Source organism: Megalobrama amblycephala, linkage group LG7 (assembly GCF_018812025.1).
Source record: "Megalobrama amblycephala isolate DHTTF-2021 linkage group LG7, ASM1881202v1, whole genome shotgun sequence".
Taxonomy (NCBI): Eukaryota; Metazoa; Chordata; class Actinopteri; order Cypriniformes; family Xenocyprididae; genus Megalobrama; species Megalobrama amblycephala.
This window is the reverse complement of record NC_063050.1, coordinates 35169720-35197350: the sequence shown is the minus strand read 5'-3', so window position 1 is coordinate 35197350 and position 27631 is coordinate 35169720. Positions and strand designations below refer to the sequence as shown.

At 34.3% G+C, this 27631-nt stretch overlaps 1 protein-coding gene across 3 annotated transcripts; it reads left to right on the top strand.

Moving 5' to 3' along the window:
- The first annotated feature begins 1782 nt into the window (after positions 1-1782).
- On the top strand, positions 1783-27589 carry coro2aa (coronin 2Aa). Of its 3 annotated transcripts, XM_048197192.1 has the most exons (13): positions 1787-2138; positions 11268-11387; positions 13980-14180; positions 17158-17274; positions 17457-17606; positions 20284-20463; positions 20970-21086; positions 22513-22617; positions 22722-22818; positions 24635-24747; positions 24885-24975; positions 25504-25769; positions 26202-27589. In XM_048197192.1, exons 3-13 carry the CDS (start codon positions 13980-13982, stop codon positions 26331-26333), a joined length of 1569 nt encoding a protein of 522 aa, XP_048053149.1. In that variant the 5' UTR covers positions 1787-2138; positions 11268-11387; the 3' UTR covers positions 26334-27589. The 3 variants fall into 3 exon arrangements, with proteins under 3 accessions (XP_048053147.1, XP_048053149.1, XP_048053148.1); XM_048197190.1 differs by lacking the exon at positions 11268-11387 and having other exon boundaries at positions 1783-2138; XM_048197191.1 differs by lacking the exon at positions 1787-2138 and having other exon boundaries at positions 10988-11387.
- The last annotated feature ends 42 nt before the right edge of the window (positions 27590-27631 follow it).

Sequence of the window (27631 nt, the reverse complement as noted above, 5' to 3'; positions counted from 1 at the left end):
GATTTCATTTTAACAATTAATTAGAAATTCTAAAGGACTGCTTTTGATTATATTACAATTCATAATAGATATTTTTATCCAAAGCAGCTTTACAGACAACAATGCCTTAATATTTCCTGTGATTATGCCAAAGGCAAACGAAAGAAAATGGGCAAAGAAATAATGAGAGCAGAAGCAAAAGAACTAAGACTGCATGTTTGCACACTGAACATTAGCATTTTCATTTATCTCAGCAGACATTCAAAAGACAATTGTGGGCCACTAGGGAAAAATACTATAATTAATTATATTCTATTTGTACATTACAATTCAAAAATTTGGAATCAGATGATTTTATGTTTTGGAAAGAAATGTATTTTTTTTTTGTTTAAGGTAGCATTAAAATCTAAAAGTTAAAACTGTAATAATGTAAAAAATGTTATTATTTAAAATAACATCTATTTTAAAAATATTACCTGTGATGGCAAAACCCTATGTTCAGCAACCAGGCCCATGAGAGAAGTGGGCGACCCTGATGCACAACAAGAAGACAAGTTTATCAAGTCTCTTTTTTGAGAAACAGACCTGTTGCACAAATTCATGTGCCAGGAGACAACATTTTTATGAATGGGTCCCCTTTCCCTTCTGAATAGACTGTACTATAGAGACCCTTATTCAGTCTGTCATAAGCCTGTAACAACATTCCTAGCTCTACTAAAACATCTAAAAAACAGTGTTAATTTGTAATAGGAAAAAAATGTTTATATCTTTATAAATGTCTATTGTAATTTCTGATCAATTTAATGCACCCTCAGTGAATAAATCAGTTTCAAAAATGTATTTGTGATCCCAAACTTTTGAACAGTGCTGCATTTTGAACAGAATAGAATAGAATAGAATAGAATAGAATAGAATAGAATAGACAGCTTTTAATAGCTGTCAATAAAGAAAGATTGGAATCAAGTAGTATAATATCGGCATCTACCAGCAGGGCTTTTTTTCTGACCAGGCAAATTCGAGCCTTAAAATATGTAATAAAATACATTAAAATATGTACCATGTGATTGACGAATAGAAGGAAACTAGCCACGCACTCATTATCATATTGTAGGAAGAAATACGTAAATAAATTAAAATGAGAAATAAATACGTGTAAGAATTATAAATGTATTATTAAAAGAATTGAAATTATTTTAGGCCTTATAGCAGTTGTTACTTGTTTACATTTGCTCTACTGGATCATATTCATTATATATTGTTATTGTAGGCTATTTGAACATTTATCGAGCACATTTCTTCATTTATTTATTTTTTGTCCAATATATATTTGGGTCCTCAAATGAATCACTGTGGGATGGGGGAGGGGACATTGTTCTAAGACACAGGTTATGGGTTATATCATCTCTCATCATCTCTCCACCCTTTCACTCCACCGCAGCGCCGCCCCACACCCATAGACTTCGAAAAAACAGGACGAGTGCTGAAAGGAATCAAACTTACGAAAATAGGCGGGGCTTACTGCGAGGAAGTTATTTCTAATAGGACATGGTCCAATAGAAGTATTTTTTTTAACTCTTAAAAATATATTTAAACTAAATGGCTATTAAAGTTTGTCCGGAATATTCTTAATTAGGAAAAATTATTGTCCAGACAAATGTTGGAGTAACTAAATAGTATTTGCATCGTCACGTGGTATATAATACTTTACACTCCGCAGTACACGCTGGACCAATCCTAGTCGTTGTCGAGTCATTTTTATTTAATAAATTTATTGAGATTCCTATCATATATTTCCATTTGTTCCTCGGATAACAGTCATGTGAATGTATACATTTAAATGATTATACATTGTAGTGTATAAATATATCCATTAAAACAAGCAGCGTCTTGGGATTTGAATGAACCTCAATGGTGCGTTAGTCTGTCTGAGCGCCCAAGCGCCTCTTTAGGAGGACACGGTTGTGTCACATAGTGAACAGTAACAGATGCCAGCTGATGCTCACACCTCACCTCAAACACTGCGGCATCGATGTAAGGCTCATCCTATAATCTCTCACTCTCTCTCTCTCTCTCTCTCTGACACATTTCTGCGAGCGAGTGTTTAAAAAGACGCGGATCTAGTAGCCGTGGGTTGCACTTACTGCATGACCATCACAAAGGTAAGAAAACTCATATTTGTACTTATATAGTTTTCTCTAGATTTTATGTAAATGTTCCAGGCAGTGTTATTTTTCATTTTATGTGATTTTATTTTGTTTGACGGTAATAGTTAGAGTGACTTTAGAAGTGCTTAATAGGCTACCTAATGATTTTGGTAAATATTATTACAAAATTTTTCTTCACTTGATAATTCTATCAAGTCACAGTAGAACGCTGTTGTATATATTTACTTTGTTTTCTTGTAACCTTTATCTCATCCCAATGTCGACTGCGTTTATTTTGGGAACACTTTTATTTAGGCTAACACAATTCTATAGTTAATGAGCAATACGTTTTTTACAGTATTTATTAATCTCTGTTAACCTTAGTTAATAAAAATACAACTGTTCACTGTTAATATCTCGGGTCCATTAAATAATATTAACAAATAAAACATTTGATTTTAATAATGTATTAGTAAATGTTAAAATTAACATTAACTAAGACTAATAGGCTAAATGCTTCAGAATTATTTTGATTACCTAATGTAGTTATCTAATGTCACCTAATGTCTGATGTTAACTTTATTTTATTGTGTTTATTAGGCTATGTGTTTAGTCTTTTTCACAATCTTTTCTCTTCTAGAGCCCATAGGCTAGACCTTTATCATAGCGGAATTGCTTTGAATGCACATTAAAAAAATGTTCACCCCAAAATGAAAATTCACTCATCATTTCTCACCCTTTTGTTGTTCCACACTTGTATGACTCTTGTTCTTCTGCAGAACACAAAGGAACATATTTTGAAGAACAGTTTTGATTTCCATTTACATCCATTGTATGCACAATAAAACATGAGACATTTCTTAAAATATGTTATTTTATGTACCACAAAATAAAACAAAGTAATGAGTAAACAATGACATAATTTTCAATTTTGGGTGAACTAAGTATCCATGTACCATTTTTGACAATTATAACCACAACCACAGTTTTGACATCCAATTTGTACTTTTCTTCAGAGAAGCAACCTGCATTTGTATTCTGAATACTCTTCAAAAAATACTAATATAAAAAAGAAAATATATAAAAAATGCATGTCTGTCAGACAGCCAATGTTTAGTTGAACTGGCTTGAAGACTTTCATTCATGTGTTTGATAACAAAATGGAATAAATGGAATGGCTGGAGTGCTGAGTGAGACAGACAGACACTCAGGGGAGGCCAGGTAAAGAAAGACAGTTCATGTGGGTTGCCAGGTGTCAAAGTCCTGAGGGTGAGACGTGTCAAAGGGAGGTGTGGTCGTGTTCAGACATGCCTCTGAGCCATGAGTGCTGCAGTCTGGGTCTTTACCTGGACACAGTATCACTTTGGCTCCTCTGTCCATGTAGGATTTATTCTCACTCATTCATGTCCTTCTTTAATGTTTTTTTATTTTTTTTCATTACATTTCCAACAGTTCAGTGATAATTCATAGCATAGAAGCTAGATTTACAGAATTGTTGGCTGATATTACGCTGGTTGATAAAAATAACACTGAAGCAACCTATTATTAGTATTTGTATAGGGTGAGAAGAGCAGTGCCGTTAGAAGACTTAAAGGGATAGTTCACCCAAAAATGAAAATTCTGTCATCATTTACTCATCCTCAAATTGTTCCATACCTGTAGGAATTTCTTTCGTCTGTTGAACACAAAAGTAGATATTCTGAAGAATGTTGGTCATCAAACAGTTGACGATAGCCATTGACTTACATAGTAGTAAAAAAAAATATGATGGCTACAATCAGTGGCTACAGTCAACTGTGTGGTTACCAACATTCTTTAAAATATCTCCTTTTGTGTTCAACAGATGAAAGAAATTCATACAGGTTTGGAACAACTTGAGGGTGAGTAAATGATGACAGAATTTTTATTTTGGGTGAACTATACCTTTAACTCTCTCACACATGGAATGGGTGCTGCTGTGATGAGGTATTTTTGGAGGCCAACCTGAAGTTAGAATCATCCTGGATTCCTTGACAAAAACCCAATAGGATTTTTCCATTGGCTTTTGGATTATTGCAGAAATGATTGCAATTATTGTTCATCATGATAATCTTCATAATTAAACACTACTAAAATTTGAAGCCTATACAACTGGCAAAAGTAAAATCTATAAACAAACTAGGCCTACACCACAGTTGCATCAGCATGACTCCAACGTCATGATATATTCAAAGATCTTGGAATTATTTTAATTTTTCCCTTCTATTTTTTTGACCTTCAGTTGATTCCGTTAATGATAGGCCAAGGACATGGTCAGCTAATCCAGTGTTTACCAACCCTGGTCCTGGAGGACCGCCAACACTGCACAGTTTTGATGCTTCTCTTATGTGACACACCCACTTGAGGTCTTGGAGTCTTTTTAGTAATGAGTTGAATCAGGTGTGTTTGATTTGGGAGACATCTTTGGAGGCGTTTACATGACACAATTTTCAACTAAAAAGGAAAACTATTTATTCCTTTGGCCATTTACATAACGGCCTGAAAACGCAAACTTTTGAAAATGGGTTTCAAAGTGCTCGTCTTTGTGTAAATTTCAAAAAAATTTGTGAAAACAGAGACATAATGCGCATGCACATTACGTGTTCAATCTATAGGCGCATAGTGTTTCTTTATAAAGTGACATTGCCAACTACTGGCCTGGCATGCATAATACAGCTTTTTTAGTCGTTTTTGTGGATCCGTGTGAACGGGGATTGTTTTGACAATGTTGTCATCTACACAAAAAAATGCAATAGCAAAACTTTTCCATTTTTAGCACATCATTTTGGTGTAAACGTACCCTAAAATGTGCAGTGCTGGGGGTAATTCAGGACCAGAGTTGGGTACCACTGAATTGACTTATTAGTTATTGTTGAATAGTCGAGTAATTATTTAATATGGTTTTGTAAATATATTTATTTTTTAGTTTTAAAATTTTTTGAAGTGATGCTTTAAATAAATATAAAACATATTTGTGTTTTTCTTGGGTACTCCTCTTAGATACTAAATAAACTTTTTACATTCTCAAACAGGTTGCACACTTGCACACTTCTCTGCCCTATGCATTATACAGACAGTGAGAAACTAACATTACATTACTGTCATAACATTATATTTGTGTAATACTTTGTGTGATATAGACGTGCTTGTATTATCCAAAATGAGCTCATTTGTTTTCTTATTTCTGCACATCATAATAGTTTGACTCACAAATGTAAAATCTGTTTAAACAGAGTTTGATTTTAGTCAATATTATATTGTGCAAGAAATATCACCCCATATTAAGGCACATTATAGGCACAATAAAGCCAACCAACAACCAAGACAATGACAGTCTGACCTCAAACCTTCAGTGCAAGACCCAAAGTTCACTTCATTTTCTACATCATCCTCCTTTATAATAATATCCCAATCATTTCCCTTATTGCGTTTTCATTTTTTATGTACATAAAAAGTATTTAATATTCAAAATAGTTCAATATAAAACTTCATTGTAATGTAAGATTGAAGTCTGTGTTTAAGGGTTAAATACAAACTCTGCTGATATACCACATTAGCTCTGTCTTGATCTGACAGGGAATCCTTAGAGACTACACATCATTCTTTTTTTCTTGCTTTTGGTAAAATTAGAAGCTTTCCAATGGAAACTCACACCCATCTATTGATTATTTTTTAGAATGGCAGTTCATCACAGTTGTTGAGAAAAGAAACAAGGCAACATATGTGCATCAGTAATGTTAAGTTCTTAACAATTGTAGTAATACTGCATTCTTTGTTCATTTTTTTTAATTGATCATTTGATAAATATAAAACATCTCATTCACCCAGTAATTAAGAAAAAGTACACAATTCTTGTTGAACAACTTATTAATTAGCAACACTAGAAATGTTTATGTCTTTATTTCGTTGTTATACACAGTTGAATGAAGTGATCTTGGCCTGTGAAGAGAATATTATGTGCCATAGTAAAATATAGACACATGGTGCTCAACATTTAACACATAAACCTCAATGACAGTCAACAAACATCATAAAGAAAAACAGCAACATAAATCAAGTCAGCAAACAACAAAACAATAATCCTATAGATTATTCATCCTGCAATGCATGCTGGGAGCTTACAAACCCTTAACAAATAAGCAACATTGCTCAATATGAAACAACTCTTAGGCTAGTTAGGACTAGATTAGAAGTAGTTAGCCTAACATTTTATGTACAATCAAAGTAAATTATGCTGATAAAATTAAAATGCATGCTGGAAAATATGTGTGGAATCACACTTATCGTCTAGCAAAACTCTGCACACTGCTGTTAGCCTACTGTACCCACTTTGAAAACCATCAAGGGCATTTTCTCAACATCCTCTCTCCTTAAGTGGGTTATTGAATGGCATAGAATCTTCCTGACTTCACATCCCCCTGTAATACTCAAGTCATTATACAGTTTGTGTGTGCAGCACTTCCCTTCTTTGTATTAGTCAATAAACTTATTGATTCAGTTTCAGGTTTCATGAATGTCATAGTGTTTAGATGAGCAGATGGCTGTATTGTTTGCAATATTAGGCTATAGTTTCCCTCATTTAGGCAGATGAACATGTCATGAATGGACATTCATGATTTATATAAGCAAATTTTATGTGGATCCATTTAGTGTCCACTGTCTATCATTTAATATATGGTACTATGATAATATAATACACAAAAATAATCACATAATAATAATAATAATAATAATATCCAGAAATTTCAGAGAGTACTGACTTATTCAGTTCAGCCATAACCTACTTCCCCTTTCATCATCGGATTGGGGGAGAAATAACAATTCTGTTCACTTTGTTGTAGTTTGACTTGGGTATAAGAATCAGCAGTTGTAACACAAAAATAGCAGGTACAGGCAAACTGTAAAGTTTCTGATCACTGAGCCATTGAGAAAGACAGAGTTAATTGAAAGGGACGGTTCCTTCACGTTATGCTCTTTGTTTGTTTGAATCAATAATGTGTCTGCTAACAGAGTAAAGCCACGTGGCACTACAGTATATTCACTCTCCACCCATATTGCAAACGTCATAGAGTTAGATTTAGTTTGTGAGCCTCAAGACTTGCATTTGATGCACAATTTTGATTTACCAAAGCAAGTACAATTCATGTTGTGTAAAATAGCTAAATAAATCATCCTTGACTGTTTTGTTTCTCTGGTAGCTGGAGATGTTTTTATCTTTGATTCTCTCTATCAGGACCAGCTTGGTGAGCCTCAGCAGCTAGACTTTTTCCCTTAAGAGGGAAATTCAAATGTAAGCTTTGAAAGTCAAATAGAGCATTTCCACTTTTCGGGAAAAAAAGAGCTGGTGAAAATGAGCCACGTCTTTCAGCTTTAGTACATTGGTAATGCATTTACATTTTTCCTTACTCAACACATGGATTGACAAACTGCTGCTCACCTTAATGATTTTTTACCAAATCAACCAATGATTTCACAAATACAAAGGTAGAACACCTCCTACTAGTGCTAAATAGAGATTGAGTATTTGCTAAGCAAACCACATAAAGACAGAGTGTATGGGGTGGGCATATGCAAAACATATACAAATTTATTCTTACCTGGAATGTTTTTTTTTTTCTCTCTCAATTTGGTTGTTTACCTTATCTTAATTTATTATTTAGCTCAAAGACAGTGTTGGTTGCAACCTAGACACATTGGGAAAAAATGCATCTAGTTTACATTTTTACAAATCTCCAAAAATGTACCTAAACATACAATTCGCTGCAGTTTCCAGTTGAAATGACCACTAGTGGCAGTAAAACATCAACAACTTTTGTTCCTTTTCAAACAAATTATGATAACGGGCAGATTATTGATTAATAAAGATTTATTTTCACACGGTTCCTTGCACAATACTGTGACCTCAAAACACATATATGTATATATAGTATATGATTTATAAACAAGTACATTTTGATGTTTGCATCACAACATCAGCTCCATATATATGCAGTTTCTGAACTTGCATGGTATAGCTCACCTGGTACAGCATTTCACTTGCAATACAGAGAGCTTGCGTACGAGTCCCGTAAATTAAATTGTTGCTTCAGTAACTGCGATTTCATGTTTCATAAATGTTATGTTTTTCCAGTGAGCTTGGGTTGGTTAATTTAGCATCTTATTCTTAAAGGGTTAGTTCACCCAAAAATGAAAATTCTGTCATTCATTACTCTCATGTCATTTCACATCCGTAAGACCTTCGTTAATCTTAGGAACACAAATTAAGATATTTTAGTTGAAATTCGATGGCTCTGTGAGGCCTCCATAGGGAGCAATGACATTTCATCTCCTCTCAAGATCCATAAAGGTACTAAAAACATATTTAAATCAGTTCATGTGAGTACAGTGGTTCATTATTAATATTATAGAGCGTCGAGAATATTTTTGGTGCATCAAAAAAAAAAAAATAATAACGACTTATATAGTGATGGCCGATTTCAAAACACTTCAGGAAGCATCAGAGCATAATGAATCAGTGTATCGAATCATCATTCGGATCATGCGTCAAACTGCCAAACGGCTGAAATCACGTGATTTTGGCGCTCCGAACAGCAGATTCGACATGCTGATTAATTTATGCTCCGATGCTTCATGAAGCAGTGTTTTGAAATCTGCCATCACTATATAAGTTGTTATTTTGTTTTTTTGGCGCACCAAAAATATTCTCGTTGCTTTATAATATTAATATTGAACCACTGTACTCACATGAATTTAAATATGTTTTTAGTACCTTTATGGATCCTGAGAGAGGAAGTGTCATTGCTCCCTATGAAGGCCTCACGGAGCCATTGGATTTCAACTAAAATATCTTAATTTGTGTTCTGAAGATTAACGAAGGACTTACGGGTGTGGAACGGCATGAGGGTAAGTAATAAATTACATTATTTTAATTTTTGGGTAAACTAACCCTTTAATACATTCATAAGCATTCACTGATTGCTAGTAAAAAAAAGTCTAATAAATATTATTTCACAAATCTTACATTAAATCATAATATTCCATCTACATTGTATTCAATAATCATAGTATTTACCTCTAAATGTTATAACATTTATACTGCTGAGAACACGAATCGATCAAGCTTTCATTGCTATCTACAATTGTTTTCACATCCCTAGCTTATTTCTGGATTTTAAGTTATCATTTATCAGTCAGTTATCAAATCTGTTACTAACTAACAAATACTGATCTTGTGTTGGTGCAATAAAGCAATAAAGCTGTTCGTTTTATTATGGTTTATTCAGGACATACTCTCATGTTCTTATTCCAGATCAAACCTCACCCAAAGACCTCCTTTGCAAGAGTAAAGACCCTCTTGAAAAGCCCAGACATTTATCATATCAAAACAGTCTTTTTTCAACATTTTAGGGGTCATTAACAGAACAACAGTCAATGACCTGGATACTCCCAGACAATACTAAAGTCAGTGCCTCATCCACACAGTTAGGATTTAGTGAGGTCTTAATGGCCCAGAAACTGAAACCAGGTGTCGTATTGTCAAAATGCAGATCTCCCCATTCAAGTTCAAATATCTTTTCCCCATTGAAAGATCTGCACCCGTAGAGCTTTTCCTGTGCTGTAGCTGGTCATCAGCATAATGTCTGTAATCTCTGGACATTAGTCAGCTCTTGAAGCTGCATGTCAAGCTGCTCTCTAATTGCTTGGATAACAGAGCCTGAACTCATCGCTAATGGTAGTGTGAACACTTCTTTTTTTGTGTGATCGACATTTGCCTTGCAGCAAGTCAGCAAAACAACGCAGTTAGCAGGTTTTTCAACGATTTCTAGCATCCTATGCCTTGTAGGGATTCAGTTCCACCTCCATCACTGTGCTAACTAACCTTCCAGGTGAAACTCGAACTCATTTGATAGAAGTGATACTGCCACAACTTCCGTCTGCTCTTTCAGACTAAACCTGACCTGTGGACTGGACTCTGTCCCCGCGCGTGTGTTTACACTCCTCATATTGAGTTGTGTCCAGTAATTCTACCACTTTTACAACTCCAGTCCTCATTTCCTGAGTATTTGTTTTACCTTACTTGTTATTTAGAAAGAATATACATATTTCGATCGCGCCTCTTTCTGATGTACTCAGATAACATGCGATAATGAACTGCGCTTTCCTTGTTGTACAATCACACAGAACAGCTTTTGCTTCTGCTTGTGTCACACAGCAGACAGATTCAGACTTAAATACCACAAAGAATGGGTGATATGTCAAATATTCACAATGGCCTATATTCAGCTGGAAATAAATAAATAAACATAAGCTTGAGCATACCAAAGAATAAAGAAACTAATTATAGGTCCTTGAGCAAGAATAGAAAGTTAAATGTAGAAAAAGTCATCACACTACAGCTCCATGGAATAAATAATTAATTAAAATCTCACCATATTGCAGTGATTTTATCTTCTCTAGCTGTCTCACAATTGACAAGTATGAGAGAGTGTTAAGAAAAATGGTTTAATAGCTTCTTTGATTTAAACTAAAGCAAGAAAATTGTTTGATTCATTTCCCTGAATCACTTTCTGTTTCACTTTTTTCACTCATTTCAACTCATAACTCTTAATTTGTATTTTGCGTATTTTGTGTCATCACCCAGATGTCAATTTTTCATGTTCAGTAAATGTTTCATTGAAAATGTTGATACATTTAGCAGTTTATGAGTCCATTTTGTTATAATGGTACATGTAAATGAAAATTAAAACAATAAATAAACTTGAATGTAAAAAACACTCCTTTCAAAGAAAAAACATAATAATACAACATAATTAATATACTTATTTATCACCCTAGGGATTAATGTACAGGAAATGAGTGTGGGGAATTTGTCCCATCTTTCCTTCACACCTCCCCATCCCTATGCTTTCTGCTGTGAGGCTCCACCCATTTAGGGAGTGTGCTGTGCACACATGATCTCTTACCTGTTTGCTCACAAACACTGGACGTGCCGCTGGCTTTCTGTCCACATTTACTGAGGCTGCAGGGCAGAAGTTTCACATCTGTTTTTCTCTCTTTTTCTCACTGTGTTTATGTTGATTTTCTTCCTTCTTTGTCATCTTTTCCTTTTCTGCGATGCTTTACAAGAGATCTGAAATGGAACTATAACTCCTCTGGTGGAAGTGGCAAACAGGGATATTTTCTCCACTTTTATTTCTGCATCATCTGTCTTTTCTCTCAGGTCTTCGTGTGCTCAGCACAGACAGGGTGAGTAGTTAAAAATGAAAGGAAATGTTTTTTTTTTACTGTTAAAATGTGATTTAGATATTGTCTTCACTTCACTGACCCATTCAGACTAGTACATTTCAGGCATGTAATTGTTATGAAATTGTTATACTCACTACTGTTATTTATTTGCACTTCTAGGCTTTATAATTGACTAAAAGACACCATAAGTTTCTTTTTCTCACTTAATATTGTAATTGGCAATAGCTACAAGCAAAAGAAAAGAATGCTTTTAAACTTTTAGTCTAAAACGCTGAATTAAATGCCACGTTTCACCTTCTGTTTGGATGACATCTACCCGTAATGTTTTAGTTATTTTATTAATTGTGCTTTAAATATATTGCCATGATTTTTATATCTGTTACCTACCACCACACCCACACTGGCTAATCCATCACTCTGTTAATCATTACACCAGCCTTTGAAAGCTGAACAACTCAAACATATACAAATCCTGCCACAAAAGGATTTGCTCATATATTCAAGAGTGTTGCAATGTTTTATGTTCTCAACTTGATTTCAATATGTTTTTGTATGGTTGTGTTTATATTGATAGTACAATTCATTGGATTCATTTTCTCAAATCTCAGGTGTGTGTGAGTATGTGTGCGTGTGTTTTGGTGTACGTCAGTTGATTGTGGAATCACCTGACGACATTTTTAGCTGTTGCTAGTCAGGCAGACTCAGACATCACCCAACACAAGATACGTAAATCCAGTTGTTGAAACACCAGATTTTCTTCTGAATAGAGTAGAGTTTGATCTTGCTTTTCTATCTATTATGGGAGAACTTTATCCTTCATCAGCAAAACCTGTCATATTGTTTTCAAAATGTGTTTATCTACACAGTCATCAGGGTTGTTGCTAACGTCTCTGATAGGCATTTTGTTCGTGAAATTGTTTCTGGCAGAAGAACTTGGCTATGGGGGTTTTCTTCATTGTTTCCCACAGAGGTGAATGATAAATAGGCCAACATGGAAATCTTTATGGGTAGCTGAAAGTATTATAAAAATAAATAAATAAATAAATAAAAAACTTTTATTCAGCAAAGACACATTCAATTGACCAAAAGTGAAAGTAAAGCATTTGTAATAATGCAAATGATTTTTATTTTTCAAATAAATGCTGTTCTTTTGGACATTTTATTCATCAATAAATCCTGAAAAAAATGTACCGAGGTTTCCATCAAAATATTAAAGCAAAACCAAAAATGAAACCAAAAATGAAAATTTTGTCATTAATTACTCACCCTCATGTAGTTCCACACCCATAAGACCTTTGTTCATCTTCAGAACGCAAATTAAGATGTTTTTGATTAAATCCGATAGCTGTATGACTCCTTAATAGACAGCAATCTTCCAGGTTCTACGTCTGAACGCCGGCTCAGTATTGGCCGAAGCTGATGCATGCGTGTGATTCTGATGCAGGAGTTGGCCAATAATGAGCCACCGTTCTGACATAGAACGTGGAAGCGCTGGACGTAAACAAGGTAACAGAATAACACAGAACAGAAGATATTGTTTAAAAAAAAGTTGTTATTTTTGTTTTGTTTTTTCACGTCAACCATTTTAATAATGTCTTTAGTACCTTTCTGGACCTTGAAAGTGGTTGTTAAATTGCTGTCCATTGAGGAGTCATACAGCTAATGGATTTCCTCAAAAAAATGTTAATTTGTGTTCCGAAGTTGAACGTAGGTCTTACGGGTGTGAAACAACATGATGGTGATTTCATTTTTGGGTGAACTAACCCTTTAAGCACGACAAAATAATAAATGTTTCTTGAGAACTAAAGCATCAAAGTAGAATTTCTCCATCACAGGGATAAACTGCATTTTAAAATATATGAAAATAGAAAACAGTTCATTTAATTGTAATAATATTTAACAATATTACTGTTTATACTGTATTTTTAATAGGTTGAGGTTAAAACATTTTTATTTCCTGTATTTAATTGAAATAAAACATATTCCACATCTTGCCCAGTGTGTTCTTTTAGACAATGTGGAAATGTAAGGCTATAAAACATATGTGAATGGATGAATGTATAGCACTAAAGTTTTAAAATAGTAGGTTTAAGAAAATTTTATTTATTACAACTATCATTTTTATTTTATAATATGATGAAAGATTTATTTGTTGCATTTTGCCATCATAATCGTGTAGATACAGCATCTGTATTGCAGTAAAATATATATTATGAACTGATGAGAAATGCTCCCAAGCACATTAAACATCACAATTAATTTGTCAAAGCAGCTGACACAGGATCTTAACCACTGAAAACTGCCATACATTATTTTTGTCAGAGTTGACGCACATCACAGTATTTCATGAGCTGTTATTTCACGTTCTCTGTTATGCATTTATGGTTCTAATCTTCATTGAATATTAGACTTATACTGAAATATTGACCTTTCTGAACTTTCAGCCTTCATGAGAGCCTCATCTAGATGTTTTTAAGGTTAAGAGTTATGATGAAGGTTTTTTTCTCCCTGTTTATGTCTTTTTCAAACCTTGCGACAGCAATGTCAAATGTTTGTCCAGGTTATTTCACTAATTCTTGTGTTTCACTCTAGATGACATGGCGTCCTCAGTACCGTAGTTCCAAGTATCGCCACGTGTTTGGGAAGCCGGCCACAAAAGAGAATTGCTATGATGGTGTCCCCATCACCCGGAGTGTTCACGACAACCACCTCTGCGCCGTCAACCCTCGCTTTATTGCAGTTATCACCGAATGCGCGGGTGGCGGGTCATTCCTGGTACTGTCCATCCATCATGTGAGTGAAACATGTTCAAATCTGTGACTAGCACTCTTAATACTCTTTAAACTACTGTAACATTGTTTTAAGGACTATCTGGTGAGTTACACAAGTTAGTGTCTTCCCTCTTTCTTCGAGGCACCGAAGACATTTTTACCTGCATATTTATTTGCTTCTAATATTTTACATTCTAACATTCAGAATTAGCTTCTCATACTCTTTCTTTCTGTCTTCACACACACATTGGGTTTTCAAGTTTAACCCTGACCCTAATCACAACCCTCAAACCCTTTCTACATTTTTTACATTTTCAAAAAAGATCACTTATTATGATTATAGACTGTTTTCCACATGGGGACCAAAAAATGTCCCCAAAAGTACTGTACAAGGATTTCTGATATTGCCATCTTTGTGGGGAAATTTTGTCCCCATAACGTAGGGTTTACCACACACACATACATACATACACACACACACACGCACGCACACACACAATCCTGCATGCTTACCTGTTCTGACACACTTTAAACTTCTGTCATTTTATTGGTCTGTTGACTGTCTCATGTTTAGTCAGGTATTATCTCATGTCTCAGGAATGGCACAGTTTACATGAAAGCCCACAGGCATCTTTCTGTATTGTATGTCTCTTCTCCTTCCACCCAACACCATAGAGTGACTAAAAAGTAGTATTCATTTAATGTTAATTTAAGTATACAATAAAGGCCTGGTTTCACAGACAGGGCTTAGCCTAAGCCAGGATTAAGCCCTTAGTTCAATTAGGGTATTTAAGTAGTTTTTATAAATATACCCTAGAAAAAAATCATTGATGGTATGCATCTTGAGACAAAACAATGGCACTGAACATATTTTAAGATATGTCAGTCCAAGTTACTTTCAGTTAAGACAGCTCAAGCATGCATTTTAGTCTAGGACTAGCTTAAGCCTTGTCTGTGAAACCGGGGGAAAATGTACTTTAGTTCCAAACAACATATAAAATGGTCTGATAACACATTTCAAGTTAATGCATGTTTCAACATTTCCACATTTTAGCATCTTTGCCCAGAAACAACGTACAGTTGCCAGTTTAGATATGAATAATGATAAAGTCAAGTTTCGTCACTTGTTAACTGAGTCATTTGTGTTACGTAATTGTTTTTTTTGGCTACTAAAGGATTTTCTCCTTGTTGAGACTTGTATCTTTTGCAACACATTTCTGTGCTATGATTCTTGGTCAAACTTGTAATGACTTATTTTTTTTTTGTACTACACTGAAAACAAAACCTATTCTAGCATCGGTATCTTGTTTTCCAGTAACATATCTAAATATTCATAAAAAAATTCATTTAAAAGCAACATTCCATATATAGATTTGGTTTTTGGAGAATGTTGAATGTATAATTGAATATGTGTTTCAACAAATTTTGTTAGATTTATGCTTAAAACCAGCGAGACAAGACAAAATACACTTGTTATATTCAAGGTACATTAATAAGTTTGGGGTCAGTATGAATTTTTGTTTTTGAAAAAAGTCTCTAATGCTTTCAAGGCTGCATTTATTTGATCAAAAATACAGTAAAAATAGTAATATTGTGAAGTATTATTACAATTTAACAGGGACGTATCATGAAAACCTGACTTTTTCCATTTAAGTGCTGTAATCGGGTCCCTGGTGCATCTACCAACCCAGAAAACGTGAAAAAGGACAACCCAATAACTTTGTTTTGGCAAGCCTTTCTCTGCAAGCATTTAAAAAACGAGCCGCTCAGATTTCGCTCCCCTTTTGATGTAGGAAGAGGATCTTATTATAATATTACCGCCCCTTAATCTGCATGTTTCCACCCACGGCGGCATCATTTTTTTTCCTCAAGAGAAAACAGTGTACCAGTTTTATAGCCATGGCAAAAGTTCAAGCAAAGAATGCTAACTGTTCTGTTGTTGGCTGCACAGATGAGCACAGAACACTATTTAGAGTCTTGTTAGCTTGGATAGCCTGCAAGTTGACCCTGGCAAGCTTGATTGCTAAAAAAGGAGCGTTTTTGTCTGAGCGATATTTTGGAAAAAATATGACCATTCACAGCATTTGATAGCAATCATAAACATTAGCCTGGTGTGTATGGCTCTATTTGGCAAACAGATATGCTACTGTATAGTGGGCATCCAGATTAACAGATTAACATGATTGTACATGCTAGTCGATGAGTTGAATCAACTCCCCAGCAACTACATAAATTTATCCACTAACCTTTCAGAAATGTCCAGTTGCATTCTAAAAGTTGTAACGTCTGAGTCTCTCCATCAGTGTCCGACTCCGGTTTGAACAATGTAAGGCTGAACACCATTACTGACAATCTGCATGCGATTCTCCAGCTTTGTTGTTGTTGAGCAGCCAAAGCCTGAGCTTTTAAAGCTCCGCCCTCTTTTGAAAAGCAGGCAGGGAGCAGCAGCTCATTTGTATTTAAAGGAACACACACAAAAACGGCATGTTATAAAAACGAACACAACCACATTTAACTTAGACAGTTCCGGACAAGGGAACTAAAGAAAAACAGGGCTTGAATACATGGAGAGGGTAATCAAACTGAACAGAAACAGGTGTGAGCGACTAATTAATAATCAAGGAAACTAACTAGGAACTCAGGCTGGCAAAACAGAAACACAGTGAAACGAAACTAAAACTGAACATACATATTACACATTATAATTGTGGAAATAGTGATAGACTTTTTGGATTCTTTGACAAATTAAAAGTTCAAACAGCATGTTTAAGAAATAAATTAAAAAAAAAAAATTTAACATTTACATTTATCATTTTTGGATCAATTTAATGTCTCCTTGTTGATTTTTTTTTTTTTTTTTTTCAAATGTCCCCAAACATTTGAACAGTACAGTGTACATGCCAAACATGGCAAAATCTTGACCCCCATCTTGACCCCATGGTTGTCCTCTATAAGTGTATATACATAAATAATGGTGTATCTTCTTTGTGTCTTCTCAGACTGGCAAGGTTGACCCTCATCATCCAAAGATTTCTGGTCACAGAGGCAATGTACTTGACATCAAATGGAACCCATTTAATGACTTCTGTATAGCATCTTGTTCAGAGGATGCCACAGTAAGTGTGAACATACAGTGTGCATACACTCACCTCAGATTCAGACTGGTGCATGTTCACGTTTTACTCACAAAAACGGATCTCATGTTCTACCTTCAGTCCAGTAGCTGAATATTCTTGATATATTTTAACTTTGTTTTCACATTTTTACAGCTTATCATGTGTTTTCATTTGTTGTTCAGGTAAAGATTTGGGATATTCCTGAACATGGTGTTCTGAAGAACATCACAGTGCCTTGGAAGGAGCTGCAGGGTCATTCACGACGTGTCGGCCTCATTGAGTGGCATCCCACTGCCAACAACATCATTTTCAGTACCGGCTATGACTACCAGGTAATTAAACTATACATACATTTTGTCATGGAATGAAGAGAGACAAGATTTCAGTGAACTTTCCACCAGGAAGACATTTAAAATATTCACAGTCATAGGAAACTCTTAGCACACGTCACCACACGTGTTATCATGTGTTGCCATATTTGTTGATTGCGAGCAGTTTCCCAATCTTTTAATCTTAAACCCTTCCCCTCCAGTGCGAAGGCCAAAATAATTGTGTTCTTTGAGTGTGTGTGAATGAAATCAAATATTTTTATTCTTTTTATAGATAAAATAGTGTAGATATTTACTTAAATATGTTTTAAAAAGGAAGGAAAAGAAAAAAGAATTGTAAAATATCTTAATAGCAAACAAAAATAGAGAGATAACACTGTATTTTTAGGTAAAAGTCGCAATTTGTGTACTTCAGAAATATCAGCATCTTATTGTCTTTATATTCCATTCGATATATTGTATAAATTAAACTAAGTGTTAATTGTAACCAGCAGCAGTTTTTAGTATATATATTTTATAACCTGAAAGAGACCCAAAAGTCTGCAGTGACCTAGTTAATATTGGAAGAGTGTGATGGATCTCCTAAATAAATAATAATACAGCAATTATTTGGACAAGCAGCGCTCCAAAAATGATGATATATTATAGCAGCAGTGACTCTTATTTGAACTATTTTTCTCTGAATATCAGCATGGCAAAAAAGCAGTTCTGTGATCTGATTTAATTAAATCTCCCATTTATCAAGTTTTGCTTGTCGCTTGTTTTATAAACATGTAATTACAGTTAAATCACTGTAGTGAAATCCCAACTTTCTAAGAACTTCAAAAATATATATCCCTCAATTTTTTGCATAAATAGCCTAAACTCAGCATCTAATTTCAACATAACTGTATCAGCATATGATTGTGCTTCATAGTATGAAATGTTGAGTCAGTTTTTCTCCACCAAAAATTGTTTGGCCAAAAAAAATAAAATAGCAACACAGCCTTCTATTTGTCTTGCTATAAAGATGCATATAATTTACATTTACATTTAGCTGCATATCATTTATATTGAACACTGAGCACTGATATTACTCTTTATGAGGTGCATTCAAGTTTGTCTTTGGGGATTACTGATTTAGCATCTTGCCATGTATGTGATATTGTTGCCCCTTTTACAGCCCTGTAGTAAAAGCCCTGTAATGCTATAATAATCCAAATGTTTTCCAACCTGTAGACGAATATTGAAAATGTTAATTGATTCCTTTTTGATCAAGAAATTGTTGAGAGTCTAAAAGCCTAAAACTGCCTTTGTATCTGGATGCTTTTTATCCCTTATTGCATTTCTTGGATGCCCATAGCCAGTCTGATACATTGTTTCTGATTGGTATTCCTGTACAAAGTACATTAACATTAACTCTGTGCATTTGCGAGTTCCCCCCTCCATTTGAACCTGTTTCCCTCCATCCCAACCCCCCATGAACAAAAGTGGCTTTAAGCATCTCTCTTTCCCAATCTTCTTTTTCATGGTCCTCTGCCCTGTCCTCATTTTTTCTGTTTGGGTTGTTTTTGAGCTGTCCCGAGGCAGTGAAGGTGGGTGTAGAGCAACAATCTTCACAATGCATAGGCTCACACACACTACCTCACATTCCTTGCAACGTTTCCTTAAGTTTGCACAATCCTTAACTGTAGACAGAGTGGAGTGTGATTAAAATTGGTTCCCACTAACTGAAATGTTCTCATCCAGTCTTAATCAGATTTTAACGGATGACGTCTAAAAAAAAAATAGTGTTTGGAGGAATTATTTACAAATGTGACATGGTGTTACAGTTATGGTACACTACCATTCAAAAGTTTGGGGTCAGTAGAATTTGAAATGTTCACCAAGGCTGCATTTATTTGATCAAAAATACAGTTAAACAATTTCTAATTATTATCAATGTTGAAAACAGTTGTGCTGATTAATATTTTTGTGGAAACCATGCTTATGAAGGATTCTTTAATGAATAGAAAGCTCAAAAGTACAGCTTTTATTTGAAGTAGAAATCTTTTGTAACAATGTAAAAGTCTTTTCTACAGAAGAGGATTAGGGCCAAGCAATAATAAAAAAATAAAACCATCTTGATATTAAAGTTGTTAAATTTCGAGAAAAAACTCATTAAATTTTGAGAAAAAAGTCAAAATAAAATTTTGAGAATAAACTCGTTAAATTACGGGTTAAATTAATTCATTAAATTATGAGAAAAAAGTCGTTAAATTACAAGAACAAATTCCTTAAATTACAAATATGTTCTCATAATTTAACGACTTTTTTTCTCGTAATTTAATGACTTTATTCTCAACATTTTATCTCGACATTTTTTCTCGAAATTTAACGACTTTTTTTCTCATAATTTAACGAATTTGTTCTCATAATCTAACGGCTTTTTTCTCGTAATTTAATGAGTTTATTCTCAACATTTTATTTCAACCTTTTTTCTCGAAATTTTACAACTTTAATCTCGAGATGGTTTTATTTTTTTATTATTGCTTGGCCCTAATCCTCTTCCGTACTTTTCTGTCACTTTTTATCAATTTAATTAATCCATGATGAATAAAATTATTCCTTGCTTTCAAAAAATTGCACTGACCTTTGAACGGTAGTGTATTAAATGTCAGTAAGAGTAACTTAAGTGTTTGTTTTGTGTGTTCATGTGTAGGTTATGGTATGGAAGCTTGACGTTCCTGAACAGGTGATCAAGAACCCTGTGCGGTCCATCAGTTTGCATTCAGATGTGGTTCTGTCCATGTCCTTCAGCTCAGACGGCAGCAGACTCGCCACCTCTTGCAAGGATAAGAAGATCCGATTGATCAACCCACGTACTGGCACCCTTTTGCAGGTGTGTGTGGCCTTGAGTCAGATGTTCCTCTCTATCTGTCATGTACATGTGCATGTTTCTGAAGCTCATATTATTAGGTGAAACCAATCATGAGTTTTGACTTCATTTAATTCCATAACTTTACCCAGTCCATCACTAATTCCTTCACTTAATTTGAATTATGAGCTGGGACACAGTCAGCATACAGTTTGTGCACTTGCACAGAAATGCACTTGTCTGCCTCTCTGACACCACACATCCAAATCTAACACCTTTAAAAAAGCATTGCAGCCTGGTTGATCTGTTACCCAAAGGTCAGCATCAGCCCAGAGTCTTACATTCACACTGTCATGTCTCTTCACGTGATTTGGATGAACACAAGACTTCAATTCACAATTTATTTCCTTTTACAGGACAGGTTTGATTGATTTTTATGATGACTAAAATGTGTATTTTTTGAAAAAGAAAGAGAAAGGGGATGTGCATTTATTTTTAAATCTCACTGTAAGTGTAATGTGTGATTTTAGGAGTCTAACTGCAAGTCACACAAAGCCAGTAAAGTGCTATTTCTTGGAAACCTGAAAATGCTTATCTCTACGGGCAATTCACGCTGGAACCATCGTCAGATTGCACTTTGGGAACAGGTAAGGCCTGCTAAAAATAAACTCCTTCATTTTACCTATTTTCATATTTGTAAAAAAACACAGCATGTCTTCTTTTTATGATACATTTTCATTCATTAATTGAAAGGAATTCTCGATCTGAGCAATTATTGCTACAATGGTACCTATAAAATCAAATACAAAAAAAGATACAATTACATTAAAAATGCACACCAATGCTATACACATTGCAAAGTTTAACAGAATTTTTTCTACTAAAAAAAAACATCTGAAATTATAATCAAATGATTTATTGATAACTGATAACTATAAAGTCCATTTAAAAATCATAGCACAACTGATTATTTGTTTTTAATTACTTTCTATAACAAATAACAGTAACACTTTACAATAAGGTTCATTAGTTAACATTAGTTAACAACATTAGTTAACATGAACTAATAATGAACTGCACTTCTACAGCATTTATCTTTGTTAATGTTAATTTAATTTAATACATTATTAAAATCTTGTCAACATTAGTTAATGCACTGTGAACTAACATGAACAAACATTGAACAACTGTATTTTTAATTAACTAATTTTAACAAAGATTAGTACATACAGTATGTATTGCTCATGGTTAGTTCATGTTAGTTAATAAATTAACAAATTTTTAACTAACATAAAAAGTGTTACCCAAATATTTTTGTGGAATCCATGACAATTGCTTTCAGTTTTAATGCATCCTTGCTGAAAAAATATATTAAATTATTTTTTTAGTGGCACTGGAGTATTTGAGATACACTTAACATTCAAAAACAGAGGAATTCACTATGGGGCAATTACCTGCCCTCACATTCTGGTTGGAATGGACCTATTGTCTATATACTTGCCCCAGTTTGACAGCAAGTCCTGATTTTGCCGAGTTAGACATGTTTCTGTGTCAACTTATTTTGTATATCCTCTATCTCTGAACCTAATCCAACACATAAGTTATCCCTAAAATCAGGGGAAATGTGAATAACACTGATGTAGAAACACCAAACCCTGATTGTAAGCCTAAACTTGACATAAACTGTAAACTTGTCCCTCAAATATGATTGGTTGAATGGAGTGCTGTTCCAGGATCAATAAAAATGTTGACCCAGTAACATGTTTTACTTGGGAAAAAAGGTTCTGTAATTTGACAGGTTCATCTTCAACAGGTCCATGACTCGCTTTAGTCCCCCTAGTGTCACAATCATGACATAGCAGTTATTTTTGATGACCATTACAATGCTTTTCTGTCTACCTTCTTATGGGATAAGTCAAATATGGATCTAATACAGATGCTGTTCTAATTTTTGTATTTGTAATAACTTTATGGGTATTTTTGATTCAGGGCTTTGGTTTAAAGAAACTAGTATGGTTTAGATTAGAAGTGTTGAGTCCCAAACTTACATATATACACACGTGTGTTCTGCAGGAGGACCTCTCTGAGCCGTCTTATTCAGAGGACTTGGACGGCTCCTCCGGTGTTCTCTTTCCTTTTTATGACCCTGACACTCACATGCTTTACATAGCTGGAAAAGTGAGTACATATAACTTGACAGCCAGATTGGCAACTAGTGTTTTAGTATTGTGTTGATGATACAGTTTATTCATGGATAACAAAATCCTCCTTCAATCTTTTAGGGTGATGGAAATATCAGATACTATGAAATCAGCCCTGAGAAGCCATTTGTGCACTATTTGACTGAATACCGGTCTCTTCTACCACAGAAGGGAATGTGTGAGTACTATACATTAAAAGCCTACATGTGCACACACAGACTTACTCATGACAACAATTCTCTTGCACAAGTAGTCAAAACAGCATTAACATAATTTGAATAGTATAGATGGTTCAAAAGCTGGTTCCTCCTTGTTACTTAAGAATTTTTTTTGCCATTTCTGTCACTAATCAGGTTATGTGAGTAAATACTTTAAATGCTTTAGGTGTCAGAGAAGCACTGAACATACTGTAGCACTTGTATAGATTTGGTTAAAGAATGTTCACCTTCATCTGTATTACATGGCTACATAAAATGCATGAATCAGCTAAACAGAGTTTATTATTTAACATATTTACAGAGACCCCCCAAAAAATGTATGTGAACACCTAAAATGTATGAATATTTTCTAAAGAACTGCATTAGAAAAGAATATATTAAATTAAACAGAGAAGGCATACTCACATTTTTGAAGAAAGCTATTTTGCAAAAAGTGAAAAAGAATTTATTTAAAGTTTGTTTGAATTAAAAAGGAATAGAAATGCAGTGTAAAATAAAAAAATAAAATAAATAAATCAAAGTAGCCTACCCATTCTGGTTTAGTTGTTGACTTTCTGGTCAAATGTTTGTTGGAACGCAGTTAATGTACTGACCTGCGCCTGTGATTTAGCCTTACTTTGAACTTGCTAGAAAATATATTCATCTACTGATATTTGTTTGGTTAAAAGTAATTGAAAAATGACTAAGAAAAGTGTTTATTCTGATAAGTTCACATCTAAAAGATATTTCTGATAATTCATCATTACCAATGTGTATTCACAAATATATGTAATTAAATAAATGACATAAACGTTTCAACGGAAATGACATTAAAATATATTTTAGTTCACCATAAATATTTATCAGTACATTGATGTCATGGCTGTACAGACAATCAAGAGGAGAAGAGAATCTAATTGCTAGTGATCTCCGATTTCTGAATGAATCGTTCTTTTGAGCCGTTTCTCAGGAAGTAACTGGTCGGGCCGGTTCACAAAATCAAACTGAAACTTTAGTTCCGGGTTGATGACACAAGTCGGTTCAACCAACTGTAGAAGTTTGCAGAGGATTACTGAGGAGTCTGATTAGTGAGTTGACAATACTATGCAAGCCTGAGGCATGTACTGGAAATATACTTATTATACTATTATTATATAACATTTTAATAAAACCTGCAAAAACCTTTCTGTCAAGAGATGTAAATAAATTGTACTATAGTTTATTGTGCATGCATATTATATTTTAAGTTGTTAAGCTAAATCAAGGAGTTTATAAGACTGGTTTATTCTTTAGACATGTAGAACGTATCTGCGTTTATGTCTATAATACTGTAGGTGCAAAACGTTTAAGAAACATATCCAAGATGTAGGCTACTTCAAATTGGTCAGTCTTATCCGACATAAAGGATCAGCGAATGAAACTGTGATCACAAACACCATTAACTTAAGTAAATGAAAGGCAATTACCAGCAATTTTGTGTTCACACAAATAACTTAAGTAAAGTTTAAACTGTCAAATGAACTGTCCGAAAGATCCTGTTTGCTAAATGAATTGGACTTCCATCACTACTAATTGCAGTGCTTTTAAAAAAAACACTGTAAAGTTCTGCTGATTGTCTTTATATACATTTTAATTTTAAAAACTTTTTTTTTTGCGATTACATGCAATTAAGTGTCAGAAAACATTACATTTAGTTTCGTACAAGTATATGTTTAAATTATTAAAATGTGCTAAAGTGTACTTCTTTTTCACAAGGGTGATTTCCTACTCAGAACATGTCTTTGCATTCTTTTTCAGGTGTTATGCCAAAGAGAGGGCTTGATGTGTCTTCCTGTGAAGTATTCAGATTCTACAAGCTAGTGACAATCAAAAGTCTCATAGAACCTCTATCCATGATTGTTCCACGAAGGGTATAATCCTGTTCACACATCCATTCAAATACATATAACAAAAAGTAGAGCTAGTTCTCTTGTTGTCTCTGTGTTGTCCTTGATGATATGATCCCCTGGCAAGTGATTACAAGAGATGTTTTTGTTCTTTTCTGCAGTCGGAGACCTATCAAGAGGACATTTACCCCATGACAGCTGGGAACAAGCCTGCCATGACAGCAGATGAGTGGATCAGTGGTCTAGACAAAGGTCAGATAGTCTTTTAAAGGAAATTTCTGTCATCATTTACTCATCCTTAAACCAGTATGACCTTTTATTTCTTCCATGGAACAAGAAAAGAAAAGTTTTGTGGAATGTTTGAACTGCTGTTGTCCATACCATTCAAGTAGATGTTGATTTAAGAGCTTCATAAATGAACCATAAAAGCAACATAGAAAGGATAAAAGTGGTCCAACTTGCTAAGTGGCTATTTTAGTCTCTTGCCCTTTGAGAGTTGGGCCATTTTTATGCTGGGATATTAAATGGATAGTATATAAGACAGAGCACCAAAAAATACACTAGCATTCAAAAGTGTGGGTTCAGTAAGATTTTTTAATGTTTTTTTTTTTTAATGTTTTGTCTCTTATGCTCAACAATGCTGCACTTATTTAATCAAAAATAGAAAAAAAAATACATATAATGTTATAGAAATAAATCATGAGACAGCTGAGTTTTTTGGTGATTCAGAGAATAAATCTGAGACTATGCCTTTAATTAATACTTTCTTTTGCTCTGCAGGTCCCTTGATGATGTCTCTGAGGCCTGGAAGTAAACTGGACTCATATGTGGAGGTGGGCTTGGGGAAAGGCCCAACAGACTCGACGGAGACACGCCATTCTCGCAGTCAACCAGGACTATCGCAGCTGATTCAGCAGCGCGAGAGCAAAGAATCTCACCTTACCTTGCTGCTCCCCTCCACAGATAAAAACAGCAGCTCGACAACCTATGTCAGCAACGGACAACTAGATTCCACTCACTGCTCGCCGCCAAAAACAGAGAATGAGGTATGCTACATATAGCTTTGCAGTGACCTGTCATCGACCTTAAAGGGATAGTTCACCCAAAAATGAAAATTCTGTCATCATTTACTCATCTTCAAGTTGTTCTAAACCTATATAAAATTCTTTGTTCTGTTGAACACAAAGGAAGATATTTTGAAGAAAGTTTGTAACTAGGCCGCTTTGGGGCACCATTGACTACCATAGTAGAAAAAAAAAAATACTATGAAAGTCAATGGTGCCCCAAAACTGTTCAGTTTCCCACATTCTTCAAAATATCTTCCTTTGTGTTCAACAGAACAAAGAAATTTGTACAGGTTTGGAACAACCTGAGGGTGAGTAAATGATGACAGAATTTTCATTTTTGGGTGAACTACCCCTTTAAGTGTTTTCATACTTTCCTCTAATGTGTGTTTATGTATGTGTTTCTGCATATAGCTACGACAAATGTTTTATAAGCAGCAGGAAGAGATCCGACGGTTGAGGGAGCTTCTTAATCAGAAGGATGTGCGGATAAAACAGTTGGAATTGGAGATCAAAAATGTGAGAAACTCACAAGCCACTCTTTGAGAGAAACTGTCAAAAGCCTTGTCTTCTTCACTAACATTCACATAAGAACTTTCTGCCTCATGAATTATGCTGTAAAGGTGTGATCACATTTACCGTTGCTCAGCAAAATTTCACGGGTGAAATCCAGTCATTTCAGTAGGAATTCATGCAAACCGGAGTTTTGTTTGCGTTCTAGTTGGTCACGCCAATTTGTGGCATTGACCAACAGAAAGCTGCTTTTTTGAAAGTGACTGTGTGTGAGCAATACTTCATGCATCGCTTCACTATTGACAATAGACAATGGAGCTTTTTTGCCCCCGAAATTTTGCTAATGTGACCGCGCCTTAAAGAAACACATGGGCTACATTCTCATTATTAACATCTCTTTATGGAAAGTCATTCCGTGTATCCACATTATGTGCACATAAATACTGTACAACCTCCATGGTAGTTTTTTTACACTTTAGCACTATGCAAACATTTTTTGGATTGTGATCATACTTGTTTAAATGATTTTTTTTATTATTATTATTTTAAAAAAGCTTAAATGAGCATATGTGTGTTTCATTTTATAAATTGGGTTATTTGTGATTATTCGTGAATATGATTGTAACAGGAGAATTTTGTTTTTTCTGATTAGTTTTATATTTAAATTTCTGTGCAAATAGATGAGTGATGTGGCAAAGAAAGTTTAATAATGGAAATCTCAATTTTTAGAACAAAGGGACGTAATTTTGAAAATATAAATTCTTATGTACATTATCATCTTATGTTTAAGTTAAAGTTCGGTTTTTGTATGTGTGTGTGTGTGTGTGTGTTTAAATGCTGTTTAAAAAGTTTACTAAATCCCAGCATGCACTGATGAGGCACCATTGTGGGGACTGGCTGGGATTCACACAATATCTAAGGAATGTCAAGTTTATTTTCAGTAATTCCTTAAAACTCATTCTGCAACACGTTTGCTGTGAACTGCCAAAATGCATGTACATACCATGATATTTTAATGGTTTACCATGTTTCACTTAAAACCAACCAGTTTGTTATGTAAATTAAAAACAGTCACCCATTAGGAGCTCCTGATAAAACGCTTAGTATCACAAATTTGGAAAAGCCTTTTTTTTTTATTTTTTTTTTTTTATTAATAATGTTTTGTTTATATATGGATCTGTACATGCACACATCAGAATATAGAATAGAATAAGAGGTTAAAGATGCTATTTTAAGTGTTGTTGCTGAAATATTTCTTCAAATTATTTACTAAATGTTATCCAAGCAGCCTTGATTGCAGTCTTTTCTTTTTTTAATCCTAACATAAATAA